The following is a 14,631-nucleotide window of genomic DNA, read 5'->3' on the forward strand; positions in this document are numbered from 1 at the left end:
TCTCCCAACCACTCATTTCCTTCCGTCAAATTGAAAGCGGTCACAAAAATCCGCGTGTTCGCATTGTGCGGAGAGCGCCGGGGACGTCAGCCAATCAGAGCGAGACACGCTCCTAGCGCTCGACTCCGTACATGGAAGAAGCCCATTGGCCGGTCCTGACAGCGACACGCATTGCGAGTAAGGCGTTCATTTGCTGGCTGTTGTGCGTGGTCGGCTGCCATTGGAGGACGCTTTGGGTCCGCCCGGAGCCTGTCAGGGGCAGATATTAAAGCACTGGAGGAGGTTCTGGAGCTGCAGTTCTCGGTGTACAACGAGGAACGGTTCTGTTGGAGCAGTGCGGGACACTCCCCCGGTGCTGGCGCCATGAAGAAGTTGTGGGTTGTCGGCCTGTGCATCGTCCTCCTGGCATGTGGTGAGTGCGCCTCAGAAGGAAGTGCTGGGGCAGTCTTCATGCTCTTCTTTCTAGAAGCTTCCATCGCTTGGTGGGGCTGCAGCTCCTTCACCTGTATAGAGGAGTGTACGAAGTCCAGTCATCCACTTACCTGCCTTGTGGCATGTCCTCTGTATTGCCCTAGATTAGGACCTGCTAGGAGGGGGTTTGTGTCATGGAGCTGTCTGGTGTGACAAGTGGAATAGGGCACCATTCCCTCTCTATGGCAGTAGTGATTATGATTACATAGACTTTGGGTAGTGTAAGGGCATCTATCTATTGCCTATGCCATGTGCATGAGACTTGGCTGTGACTTTCTCTTGCCTTATTTCAGTGATCTGACTCCCATAACCTCACCTCATCAACTTGTGTTGATCTTAAAGGGGAGCTCCATCTGACAAACTAAAAACACTCCCCCACTACTGAGGCTTGAATGGGTCTCTGTTATAGTTGAGTACTGGTCATTATTATACTCAAGTTGTTAAAGGCATCTGTCAGCAGACTTGTACCTATGACACTGACCTGTTACATGGGCCCTTGGCAGCTGAAAGCGTCTGTGTTAGTCCCATGTCCATATGTGCCCGCATTACTGAGAAAAATGATGTTTTAATATATGCAAATGAGCCTTTAGGAGCAATAGGGTTGTTGCTATTGCTCCTAGAGGCTCATTTACATATATTAAAACATAATTTTTCTCAGTAATGCGGGCACATATGGACATGGGACCAACACAGATGTCTTCAGCTGCCAAGTGCACATGTAACAGGTCAGCCAGCTTCATAGGTACAAATCTGCTGACAGATGCCCTTTACGGGATATGGTGTGCAATTGCTGGCGGTCTGGCTGCTAGGATGCCCCCATACCCCCTCCCACACGGAACAGGGGTCCTGAGTACCTGGTTTGGCTACAGCAGTGGTCATATTCTGTTCCATTCACTGTCTATGGAACTGTCGGATGGCTGACAGTTGTACTGGGCAATTGCCAGAAGTCCTGTAGACAGAGAATGGTGTGGTGGTCATGTGTGCACCACAGGACACTTGGGGCAGGCGGTGTGTGATTGGGCATTTGTTCAGCCCCCCATAACCATACACTTTATCACCTATCCTGTGCAAAGGTGATAAATATAGGCAAAGAACTGGAAGTCTTTAGGAGTCACTTGCAGTCTGGAAGAAGCTACCTGGACAAGAGTGTGTAATATGCTAGCAGTGGTCTATACTGTACCGCCATACAACTTGCAGGATTACACTGGCCATGGCATCTTAAAGGCATTTATCCTCTTTGCTGGTGCATGAAGGTATTCTGTCTTCCTAGGCACTGGCATTTATACCTTCATAGAGGAATATAGTGATGAATAGTTGCCTCATCAAATCTCTAGAGACTATACACATCTTGTGTGGCAGTACAAGTCCCACTACACCGATAATCTTCTGCCTTTGTGGCATGCTGAGACTTGTGGTTCCACCACAGCTTGCAGGATGTACCCAAGGATAACCAGATGGGTCGCTCGCTGTAGACTGATTTGCGCTGAGGTTCTGGTACATGGTGATGTGACTGCTAGATGTTATGACTTTACATATGAACGTTTTCAAGGACAAATAACTCAACTGCTGTTCAATCTGACTGTCTTACAGTTTCTGTCAGAGCTGAAGATGAAGTAGACCTTGATGGAACCGTGGAGGATGACCTGGGAAAAAGCAGAGAAGGTTCACGGACAGATGATGAAGTCGTAAGCAGGTCTGTTATCATGAGCCTATCTGCACCAGTATTAACATGCTGTTTAGCATTGCAAATCCCCTTCAGCTCCCAAACTGAAGATGGTAGAATATAGTCACGGGACACTAGACAAGCGGGTGGAGAACCTGTGATCACCCACATCACACCTTATTGCTTTGTGGAAATCTACCGGATGGCTGACAAATCCCTTCTTTCCTTTACAGAGAAGAGGAGGCCATTCAAATAGATGGACTTAATGCTGCCCAAATTAAAGAGCTCCGAGAGAAATCTGAAAAGTTTGCATTTCAGGCTGAAGTGAACAGGATGATGAAACTTATTATTAACTCTCTATACAAGAACAAAGAGGTAACTTTTTTTTTTTTTTTTTTATATATATATTTTTTTATTTATTATATCCAGCTTCTATCTATGACTTTAGCCTTTATAAATGGCAACTATTATAAGCTTTTTTTTTTTTTTTTTTTTACCCTCCAAGATTTTCCTTCGGGAGTTGATCTCCAATGCTTCAGATGCCCTTGACAAAATCCGGTTGATGTCTTTGACTGATGAGACTGCCCTTGCTGCTAATGAAGAGTTGACCATTAAAATCAAGGTAGGTTACGGTTTTGTTGGAGGCTTACCAAGTATGGAATCGTAAGACCTATGTGTATTATAAAGTCCACCCTTAGTGCATGTGCAAGACATTGGATTCTGCTTGCCCTGCTGCACAGATGACTACTGTGCATGCGCCAATAGCAGACTGTATATTCAGGATTACATGGCCAGGCAAAATTACTCAAGTAACTGGAGGGAAGAATGTCTAGCTCTTCAGATCAGAGGAGCAAAGGTGTACTGCGTGGCTTGGGTCCATGCTCAGTGCTCTTATATAGTTCAATATAAATTGACAGATTTCTCTGTAATGGTGCAGCAGGTCAGCTTAAAGGGGTTGTCCAAGAATAATTAACTTCAGTGATGCGTGCAGCCTGCTTCCACTATTGAAAGATTTGTACTTGCCTGCTCCTTGCTGCTGTGGCCTGTGCGCACTGTCTCTCTCGTGTCCATCTTCCGGTCCATGGGTTGTTTACTTTTGGCCCAGCTTGGTCACCTGCTCCACTGCAGCCAACCACTGGCTTAAGCGGTGACTTCTCTTGTGGACCCGGTATACCCCCAATGATCTAATATTGATGGCCCTATCCTGAGGATAGGCCATCAGTATCATAACCCTGGACAAACAGTTTAAGCTTCATTGTAACCAAAACTGACACAATCTTCTGGTCAGTTTGGAGGATTCCCAGCATATGTTGAGGAACATGGACCACCCCTTTAGGACCACTAACATATTTACAAATGTGTTAATCTGTTCACAGATGAAATTGTAGTAGATGTCTGCAAACCCATGTGTATGTTCCTTTCCCTTAGTGTGATAAAGAAAAGAATATGCTGCATATTACCGATACTGGCATTGGCATGACAAAGGACGAACTTGTGAAGAACCTGGGAACCATTGCCAAGTCTGGCACTAGTGAATTTTTGAATAAGCTCACAGAGACCCAGGATGATGGCCAGTCTACATCTGAGCTCATTGGCCAGTTTGGCGTTGGCTTCTATTCTGCTTTCCTAGTGGCAGATCGTGTAATTGTTACATCAAAACACAACAATGATACACAACACATATGGGAGTCTGATTCCAATGAGTTCTTTGTGACCAGTGATCCTCGTGGTGACACATTGGGCAGAGGCACAACAATAACGTAAGTTGGGCTTCTTTATGTATCAATTAGATGAAAGATTTCTGCGTGAATGTCGCTGACGAGCCCTAGTGGTCTTTAGTTGCCTTTTGAGAGCCACATAACGGAACCAGTTGGCGCATCAAACTGATAGTTTAAAGGGTTTCTGTCACCCTGCAAAACATTTTTTTTTTTTTGGGCTAGTTAGATTGCTCATAGTGCGATATAGCAGAATATAATGGTATTACTTACTTTCATGCGGCCGAACTTTTATAATATGTTAATGAGGGCTCTACCAGCAAGTAGGGCGTCTACTTGCTGGTAGCTGCTGCAGAAATCCGCCCCCTCGCTGTGTTGATTGACAGGGCCAGCCGTGATCTCCTCCTCCGGCCGGCCCTGTCAGTAATTCAAAAATCGCGCGCCTCGCGTCATTCGGCGCAGGCGCTCTGAGATGAGGAGGCTCGTATCCTCAGCACTCCCTCAGTGCGCTGCGCCGATGACATCACCGAAAGAGAAGACGTCATCGGCGCAGGCGCACTCAGGGAGTGCTGAGGATACGAGCCTCCTCATCTCAGAGCGCCTGCGCCGAATGACGCGAGGCGCGCGATTTTTGAATTACTGACAGGGCCGGCCGGAGGAGGAGATCACGGCTTGCCCTGTCAATCAACACGCCGAGGGGGCGGTTTTCTGCAGCAGCTACCAGCAAGTAGACTCCCTACTTGCTGGTAGAGCCCTCATTAACATATTATAAAAGTTCGTTTTATAAAGAATCGGCCGCATGAAAGTAAGTAATACCATTATATTCTGCTATATCGCACTATGAGCAATCTAACTAGCCCAAAAAAAAAAAAAATGAGTTTTGCAGGGTGACAGAAACCCTTTAAAAATAACAAGTCCACCTGCAGAGCTTAAAGGGTCAATGAATTTTCATGACTCTTGATATGTTAGACATATCACATTTTGATTGGTGTGAGTGAGCACTGGGACCCCATTTATCGCTAGAATGAGGATAGAGGTGCTTGTATCAGCTCCCTCAATGCAAAAGGTGAAATTTAGACTGGCCCACAGACTCTATTGAGACTGCAAGAGAGACAGTGAGGAGAGCGTGCAGTAGGCAAGCACTTCTCCTTCTAGGCATCAGCGCTCTGACCTCCCCTGTTTAAAACTTTTGATGTATATCTGACATGTTAAAAAATTTTGAGGGCCATCGGTTCCTTGGTTTTTGGTGATCCATGGCATCAATTTAACGTGAAGATGTAATTAGTTCTGGCTATTGAAGAGCTCCGCACACTTGTACAGTAGGGTTGTTGCGGGTATCGAAATTTCGATACCCAATCGATACTTTTGTCCCGGTATCGATACGATACCGGGATTTCCGTTTTTTCGATACTGGGCTGCGCTTCTGCGCAGTCTAGTATCTCTGAACATGAGCGCGCTGCTATCGGCGCGCTCATGTTCTCTCTCAGCAGCACGGGGAGAAGGAAGCAGTCCTCCCTCCCCCTGTGCTGCTGCCGCTGCCACCAATGAGAAGAGAGGGGCGGAGGAGGGGCGGCAATGAGAAGAGAGGGGCGGAGGAGGGGCGGGCGCACTGCGCCACCAATGATAGGATTACTATCGGAGCGATGGGAGGAGACATCAGCTTCACTAGTGGGCGTTCCTTTTCCCTGCGCTGCGATTGGACAGCGCTACAGCCAGGGAGAAGGAACGCCCACTAGTGAAGCTGATGTCTCCTCCCATCGCTCCGATAGTAATCAGCAGCATGTGGAGCAGGAGAGGAGACAGTAATGGGGCACTGCGGGCGAACGGAGCGGCGCCCAGGACTAAATGGTGAGTGCTGAGACATCGCTGGGCGCCGCTCTGTGTGGCCTAATAGTGAAAGTCTGGACTCATATACAGTAGTCAGTCTTTAACACATACAGGAGGCGGGTGCCGGCAGCAGAATCGCATTGCCGGCACCCTGCCCCTGACAGGGAGCTGCGATCAGCGGCAGTTAACTGCCGCTGATCTGCTAGTACCCGCCTCCTGTATAAAGGGGTAAAATCATTGGTGGTGCAGTGTGCCCCCCCCCCCCCCCCCCCCCTCAATCCCCACATCCCATTAAAATCATTGGTGGCACAGTGCGCCGGCCCCTCTCAACCCTCCGGTATTAAAATCATTGGTGGCAGTGGCCACAGGGACCTCTCCACTCCCCCTCATTGGTGGCAGTGGCAGCTTCTGATCGGAGCCCCAGCTGTGTAAGCCTGGGGCTCCGATCGGTTACCATGGCAGCCAGGAGGCTACAGAAGCCCTGGTTGCCATGGTAACATCCTTGATGCTGTGTGCACAAAGCACAGAGCAGCAGGGACAGTGTGGAGTCCTATTCACCCTGATAGAGATCTATCAGGGTGAATAGGAAAAGGGATGAAAGATCCCAGGTTCTAGCCCCTAAGGGGGGAAATAGTTATTAAATAAAAAGTGAAAAAAAAAAAAAACACTAAAATATGAAGTATAAATCACCCCCCTTTTCCCAATTTCACATATAAAATATATAAATAAACATATTACATCGCCACGTCAGAAAAGTCCAAACTATTAAAATATAAAAAAAAAATCTAGGTGGTGAATGCCGGAACAGAAAAAATAAAATAAAAACTGCGCGATTCGCCATTTTTAAAAATGAGGAATGCACGTGGCTTTTTTTGTTTGTTTTTTTCGCGTGGTATCGAGTATCGCAATACTTTTTTATGGTATCGAAACCGAATCAAAAATTTGGTATCGCAACAACTCTATTGTACAGTAAACTTGAAATGGGTATGGAGAAATAATCCTGTTCACAGATATTAAGTACATTATTTTTTTTAACAGCTTGGTCTTGAAAGAAGAAGCAACTGATTATCTTGAGCTGGAAACCATTAAGGCACTTGTGAGGAAATATTCTCAGTTCATGAACTTCCCTATTTATGTCTGGAGCAGTAAGGTAAGTAAATGCTCAGTTCATCTTGAATAATGTGATAACAGTGCATAAGTCATTAACACTTCTGACTATTTCTGATATGGTCTAGACTGAGACTGTAGAAGAGCCAATTGATGAGGATGAAGCTAAGGAGGAAAAGGAAGAGGAGACAGATGAAGAAGCTGCTGTTGAGGAAGAAGATGAGGAAAAGAAGCCTAAGACTAAAAAGGTGAGTTCTAACTACTTGCACCCTTCCCCCCCCCCCCCCCCCCCCCCCATTCCATTAAGTTGCCAGAGCAGAAGGTGCTGCTGAAACATGTTTTCCTATAGAAATACCAGATATAACAGTTGTATCATATTTCCAAAAACAGGTTGAGAAGACCATTTGGGACTGGGAGCTTATGAATGACATCAAGCCAATCTGGCAAAGGCCATCAAAGGAAGTTGAAGAGGATGAATACAAAGCATTCTACAAATCATTCTCCAAGGTGAGTGGAGTTTCCAAGTCCTTATGTCCCCAGAATTGAGCCTAATGGTTTTTTCTAATGCGATATCCTGATGTTGGAAACCTGCATTTTATCCTCCAGGAAAGTGAGGATCCCATGGCTTACATCCACTTCACTGCAGAAGGAGAGGTCACTTTCAAGTCCATCTTGTTCATCCCTACCGCCGCTCCACGAGGACTGTTTGATGAATATGGCTCAAAGAGGAGTGACTTTATTAAGGTATAATATTGATCTTTATCAAGTGCATTTAGTATAGGGGCCTACAAAGATGTTACTTGTTTATCTCCAACTTGCATATTCTCATTCCAGCTTTTTGTCAGAAGAGTCTTTATAACTGATGACTTCCATGACATGATGCCCAAATATTTGAACTTTGTCAAGGGAGTGGTAAGTCTGTTTTTTTTTTTTTTTTCTTTTTGTTTGTTCATGATTCATCCACTTTTCTTTCCCACCTTTTTCTCATCCCTCTCCTATATCTGCATTTTTTTTTTTTATATATCTACAGGTTGATTCTGATGACTTGCCTCTTAATGTATCCAGAGAAACGCTACAGCAGCATAAATTACTAAAAGTAAGCATTTAGTTGGTTTTATTTTTTTGGCGGGACAAGTTGTAATTTCTAATGCCACCATTAATTCTGGCATACAATGTAGTGGGAAGCGGTAAAGCTATTCCAAATTAGGTGGTATTGGGGAAAAAACGCAATTCCTCCACTGTTTGCAGCAAAATTGACCCATGCCCTTCATTCTCTGGGTCAGTACAATTACATCGCCCCATATGTTTAGATTTTTTTTTTTTTTTATGCCTAAATAGTGTAAATATTATTTTTTTAACATCAAAATTTATCACCATATTCTCACCCCCATAACTTTTTTTTATACTTATATCTACTGAGTTGTTTAGGGGCTCATTTTTTGCGGGACAATCTGTAGTTTTTTTATTGATACCATTTTGGAGTGTGCATGACTTTTTTGATATTTTATTTAAAAAAAATTGGGGGGAAGAGAAGCAATCAAAAAAATGGCAAATGATCCATTTTGACCCTTTTCTGTTACGCCATTCGCCATATTGGATTTTTATTTTATTAGCATGGGTGTTTTTCAGTCGTGGTGATACCAGTGATGTTTATTATTTGGGTGTTTATTTTTTAATTATACGGAAAGGGGGGTGATTTAAACTGGTTAAAGTAGCCATATTAAATTAGGAAAAATATTCCATTAATCTTTATTTTTTTAGGTCATTAGAAAGAAATTGGTGCGTAAGACACTCGACATGATAAAGAAAATCGCAGATGACAAATACAATGATAAATTCTGGAAAGAGTTTGGTACCAATGTTAAACTTGGTGTGATTGAAGACCATTCTAACAGAACCCGATTGGCCAAGCTTCTTCGATTCCAGTCTTCTAACCATAAGACAGAGTTGACTAGCTTGGAGCAATATGTGGAAAGAATGAAGGAGAAACAAGATAAAATCTATTTCATGGCTGGTGCCAGCAGGAATGAGGTGAGTTGTCCTTGCTATCCTGTGTCTCCTTCCATATGGTAACTGGAAAGATTTTGAAGTATCTAAGAACTCCTTTTTGCCCTCTAGGTGGATTCTTCACCTTTTGTTGAGCGCCTTCTGAAGAAGGGCTATGAAGTAATCTTCCTGATTGAGCCTGTGGATGAGTACTGCATACAGGCATTACCAGAGTTTGATGGCAAGAGGTTCCAAAATGTTGCTAAGGAAGGGCTGAAGTTTGATGAAAGTGAGAAGGCAAAAGAAGCACGTGAAGCTTTAGAGAAGGAATATGAGCCTCTCCTAACATGGATGAAGGAAAAATCTCTTAAAGACCAGGTAGATTTAACATCTTGGTCACCAGAAGGATATAGATACTCTAGAGAGAGTTCAGAGAAGAGCTACTAAACTAGTACATGGATTGCAGGATAAAACTTACCAGGAAAGGTTAAAGGACCTTAACATGTATAGCTTGGAAGAAAGACGAGACAGAGGGGATATGATAGAAACTTTTAAATACATAAAGGGAATCAACTCGGTAAAAGAGGAGAGAATATTTAAAAGAAGAAAAACTGCCACAAGAGGACACAGTTTTAAATTAGAGGGGCAAAGGTTTAAAAGTAATATAAGGAAGTATTACTTTACTGAGAGAGTAGTGGATGCATGGAATAGCCTTCCTGCAGAAGTGGTAGCTGCAAATACAGTGAAGGGGTTTAAGCGTGCATGGGATAGGCATATGGCTATCCTTCAAAGATAGGGCCAGGGGCTATTCATAGTACTCAGTATATTGGGCAGACTAGATGAGCCAAACGGTTCTTATCTGCCGACACATTCTATGTTTCTATGTCACTTGTACACATAAATTATTATTGACATTATACTTGTGAATATATTTGACTTTGTGAAAAGAAGCTAACTTTTTTTTAATTCTTTCTCAAGATTGAAAAGGCTGTTTTGTCTCAACGTTTGACCCAATCACCCTGTGCCCTTGTGGCAAGCCAATATGGCTGGTCTGGCAATATGGAAAGGATTATGAAAGCTCAGGCTTACCAGACTGGAAAAGACATTTCCACCAGGTGAGTGCATGGTGATTTTGGAGAAAGGCATATTTCACTAGTGGAAGATAATGACTAAACAACTTAATGCCCCAAGAAGGACACTTTGAAACTTTTGTTTTAAAGTAACTTAGATGGTCATTGTGTATCTGCACTCTTAAACCAATTTACCTTCCAGAAAATTCAAACCAGTCATTCGGAATGGTCAGGATGATTTACCTTTTTATGTCCTTTTATTTCAGTTACTATTCAAGCCAGAAGAAGACTCTTGAAATTAACCCAAGACATCCCCTTATTAAAGATATGTTGAGAAGAGTAAAGGTGAGCAATTTGCTGGAATTGGCAGTTTGTCCTGGACTTGTTGCCTGAATGTCAAACGACTGACTTGTATTCATTGTCTGTAACTAAGATAAAAGTGCACTTTACTTGCATGGGAAAAAAAAAAAAAAAAAATACAGAATCTTTTTACTGTTTCTTACAGGAGAATGAAGATGACCAAACTGTGTCTGACCTCGCAGTTGTACTACTTGAGACTGCCACGTTACGATCTGGATACCAGTTGCCAGACACCAAAGCATATGGAGAAAGGATAGAAAGAATGTTGCGGCTAAGCTTAAATATTGACCTTGATGCCAAGGTAATGGCACAACACCTTGGAATTTGAATGAAGGTGTTTTGTATAGAAATTCATATATCTGGTGTATTTCATCTCATTTTAAAAATAAATGTACTTTTGTAATTCCAATGCTGGCAATTATGTAAAATATTTTATTTTTGATCCGGCATTGAGGAAATAAATAAATCTAGGGCTATTTAAAGTTATCCCTTATCCACACGGTAGGTATTAGTTCAGTGGGTGTCCTAACGCATTCCCATGGATAGAGGATAATGCGAAATAACAGGAGAATACCCCTTTAATTTTGTTACTCTTGTCAGAAAATGACAGGCTAGTAATGCATAATGCCTGCAGGAGGATGTCTAGTTGTGCTTTGATATGTGTAGTCATGTCACTGCAAGTCGTTATAGTTTATTGGATGTTAATGTGGCTGCTTTTCACTAGGTGGAAGATGAGCCAGAGGAGGAAGCAGCAGCAGCAGATGAAACGGAACAGGAAGAGTCAGATGATGCTGAAGAAGTCAATGCAGAGGATGAAGATGCTGAAAAGCCAGAAGCAGAGGATCAGACAGACGAACAGGTGAGTTTCTTTTGCTGTCTTTCAGACTCTTCTCAGCAACAGAAACCAACACATTCTAATGCACTGACAGTGTGTGATACATTTCCCACACGCCTATGTAGTCCCCAGAGTGTTACACTGACTGAGCGCTGACCGCGATTCTCTACCCTCTACCAGGCAGCAATTGTGCTGGGAGAGAGTAGATTCACTGGCTTTGATCAGATACAGAAACAAATGCTTATGCAGTCCATGTGATTGCATACAAGGGATAATCTTTAATTGTGAGCTTCCTTTTTAAATCTGCCACTAGCGACCTCCCCATCAAATTGTTTGCGTAGGCACACAGCTGTGGTTCACCTGATTTAAAACAGTTTTTTTTTTTTTTTTTTTGGTTTATCTGCGGTTCCATTCCTGTGTTACACGTTCTGCAATTTAGGCCTTTGATGCAATGAGGGCATCAGTCCTCTTGTTGCACCCAAGCTCCTCTCCTTTCTGTAGTTCATCCCTGCCTCATTACCTTGATGGACAGGGTGAGGTCGCAGCAAAGCAGTGACTGAGTCTGGCCACAGAAAGGAGTGGAGCTTGGGTGCAACAAGAGCAATGGTGATGCCCTCATTGCATCAAAGGCCTAATTTGTATATTAAGAAAGTGTAACTCAGAAATGGAGCCTCAGATCAACAGAAGAAAACTGGCATTTTTTAATCAGGTGAATTACAGCTTTGTTTCCATGCAGTTTGATAAGAAGGTGCACGTTGACAGATTTCCTTTTAAGCAGTGTAACGGGTATTTCACAAGAGGAAATAATTCTGCTAACTATCTGTAAAGAGAACCAGGAATGCTCCTATGGGCAGCAAGTCCACAGATGTACTGCGCAGAACTAAGAAAATGTACACTAGATAAATAAAGCCCTAAGGGTCTATCATATAATTGAACAAACCCAGAGGATCCACTGTTTAGTTGATGGAATATCATTACTATATGCCATCAATGTCATGTGAGTTCCACATCTGGGACCCCCAAAGTGAACAGATATCAGCCATGCATATGCAGCCACCCTCTGTTCACTGCTATAGGGGGTTCTGAAAATGGCAAAGCAAGCTCAGATTTCCAGCAGTCCTACAGTGGTGACTAAGGAGGTGGTCGTGCATGCATCACAAGCTCCCCATTTACCACTATGAGACTCCCATAGTGATGAATAGGACTGTACTCTTTCACTTCAAGGGGCCCTGTTCTCTATATAGGTGCTGCCTCCACCTCTGGGCCCTGCACCGCTCTGACATTGATCATGTATTCTAGCTAGAACACCCCTTTAACTGTTTCAGGCTGCTATGGCCCTTAGCTGTGGAGCCTTTGGGGCTCATTTACTAATTTGCACACCAGTCTTGTCTCTGCACTGCTGAACTGCCAAAGTAGAGGCACAGGCAGTGTTATAAACTTAAATCTACACTGGCTTGCAGCAACATCTGCTATTGACTTATGCCACATTGTGGCGTACATCAGTTAATTGGCCCCTGTGTGTGTTTTCTGTTGGACTTTCTGCATAGTTAGTGTTCAGATTTATAAATTTTTTTATGCCAGGATTTCACCCTTTGCAATGCAAAGAGTGAAACCAACAGCCAATTGTGATTCCAGATTTTGCAGCAGGCTTAATACTTCTACAGTGGCTTTTCTCTGATGCCTGAGAACTTGGCCTAAGGCATATTTTCTAGACTTGCAGAATGTCTTCCTTGTGTGTGGTTACTACTTTGGTATTAGAGTATCACTTTTTCTAATTTATAAATGTCAGTATATAACCTCTATCTTTTTATTTATTTCAGGAATCCACACATATAAAAGATGAATTCTAAATACCATCTTGAATCTGTTTAGTGGGGGGGTTGGGTTTTTTGACAGTGTTGGGTGGGTTTTTTAGTTTTTTTTTGTTTTTTTTTTTTTTTAACATTCCTCACAAATGTAAATTTGTACTATTTATGAGTGTACGTTGTAAAATCCTTCACCTGACCACAAGATTCTGGCAATTCCATCTAACCAACTTGATTCAAAGCACTGCACGTTATAACTTAATTTGGATGTTGGAGGGGGTACCTTGTTCAACCTGCACTTACCAGAGATGGACTGGATATTTAACTGTGACTGCTCTCCCATCAACATGCTGATTGAAGTACAAAAGGACTGGACTCTGGCACAAATGTGAAACTTACCGCATCACAATCTTGTGGGTTTTGTTTTGTAAATGGGTAATGTCTTATTGGGAAAAAGAGCTCTATTCATTTTCCAGCCAAGTTGCAGCATCTTGTAACTTATTATTTTTTTTTTTCCCTGTTACCTGTTGTCACAATGTCTGTCAATTTCCACAATTTGCCTTTCGAAAAATAAAGTGGTCAGTGACTTTGGCTCACATGGCTTCTATTCTTGTTAAAAGAACTGACAACTCCTCTCTATTGCAAGAAAATTTAGACTAGAACCTTCAGAATCACAGGTGCATATCCATGAAGCAAACATAATTACAAAAAACAAAATGGCTGCACACCATTATATATACAAACAAAGCTCACAAAAAAAAAAAATGACAATGAAAGGAGAAGTTATCATTATGGGAGATTTCAATCTTCCAGATATAAACTGGAAAACCAAAATAGCAAGTTCTACCAGGAGTACAGATATTCTAAATTCCCTACTGGGGTTTTCTCTACAACAAGTGGTTGAGGAGCCAACCCGGAGGGAGGCCATTTTGGATTTGGTATTCACAAACGGGGATTCGGTATATGATGTCATTGTAGGCGAAACCTTGGGATCTAGTGATCACCAGTCAGTGTGGTTTAATATAAGAACTGTGAAAGAGTCCCACCACACAAAAACAAAAGTTTTAGATTTTAGAAAAACAGACTTTTCAAAAATGAAATTAGTCATAAATGAGTCCTTATCAGACTGGAACGGATTACATGGAGTCCAGGAGAAATGGGACTACTTAAAAGGTGCATTATTGAAGGCAACAGAAAATTGCATTAGACTTGTCAGTAAAAGCAAAAAAAGGAGGAGACCAATGTGGTACTCAGCAGAAGTGGCCCAAATCATTAAAAATAAAAAGCTAGCATTTTGTAATTATAAAAAAACCCAGAGCAATGAAGATAAGGAAATCTACAAGATTAGGCAGAGAGAGGCCAAGCAAGTTATAAGAACTTCTAAAGCGCAGGCAGAAGAAAAACTAGCTCAGTCTATGAAAAAAGGGGATAAGACATTCTTCAGATATATAAATGAAAAAAGGAAATTAAAACAAGGAATAACTAAATTAAAAACAAAGGACGGAAGGTATGTAGAAGAGAATAAAGGGCTAGCCGACTGCCTTAATGAATACTTCTGTTCAGTTTTTACAAAAGAAAAAGGAGAAGGACCTCCACTAGAAAGAATGACTATTAAATCGTTTGATGCATGTATCTTTACAGAGGAAGATGTTCTAAGTTTGCTGTCTAAGGTGAAGACAGATAAGTCACAGGGGCCTGATGAGATACACCCAAAATTATTAAAAGAGCTTAGTGGTGAGCTGGCAAAACCGTTAACAGATTTATTTAACCAATCATTAGTAACAGGAGTCGT

The 14,631-nt window shown here is 42.5% G+C and overlaps 1 protein-coding gene across 1 annotated transcript; it reads left to right on the forward strand.

The window, feature by feature from the left end:
• The first annotated feature begins 51 nt into the window (after positions 1-51).
• On the forward strand, positions 52-13,435 carry HSP90B1 (heat shock protein 90 beta family member 1). Its single transcript, XM_040407908.1, has 18 exons — positions 52-412; positions 2,062-2,164; positions 2,368-2,509; positions 2,640-2,756; positions 3,563-3,894; positions 6,715-6,826; positions 6,912-7,031; positions 7,174-7,290; positions 7,390-7,527; positions 7,618-7,695; positions 7,814-7,879; positions 8,545-8,814; positions 8,902-9,147; positions 9,748-9,884; positions 10,106-10,184; positions 10,345-10,500; positions 10,924-11,058; positions 12,855-13,435. Exons 1-18 carry the CDS (start codon positions 364-366, stop codon positions 12,882-12,884), a joined length of 2,427 nt encoding a protein of 808 aa, XP_040263842.1. The 5' UTR covers positions 52-363; the 3' UTR covers positions 12,885-13,435.
• Positions 13,436-14,631: the final 1,196 nt, after the last annotated feature.

This window comes from Bufo bufo, chromosome 1, assembly GCF_905171765.1.
Source record: "Bufo bufo chromosome 1, aBufBuf1.1, whole genome shotgun sequence".
NCBI lineage: Eukaryota > Metazoa > Chordata > Amphibia > Anura > Bufonidae > Bufo > Bufo bufo.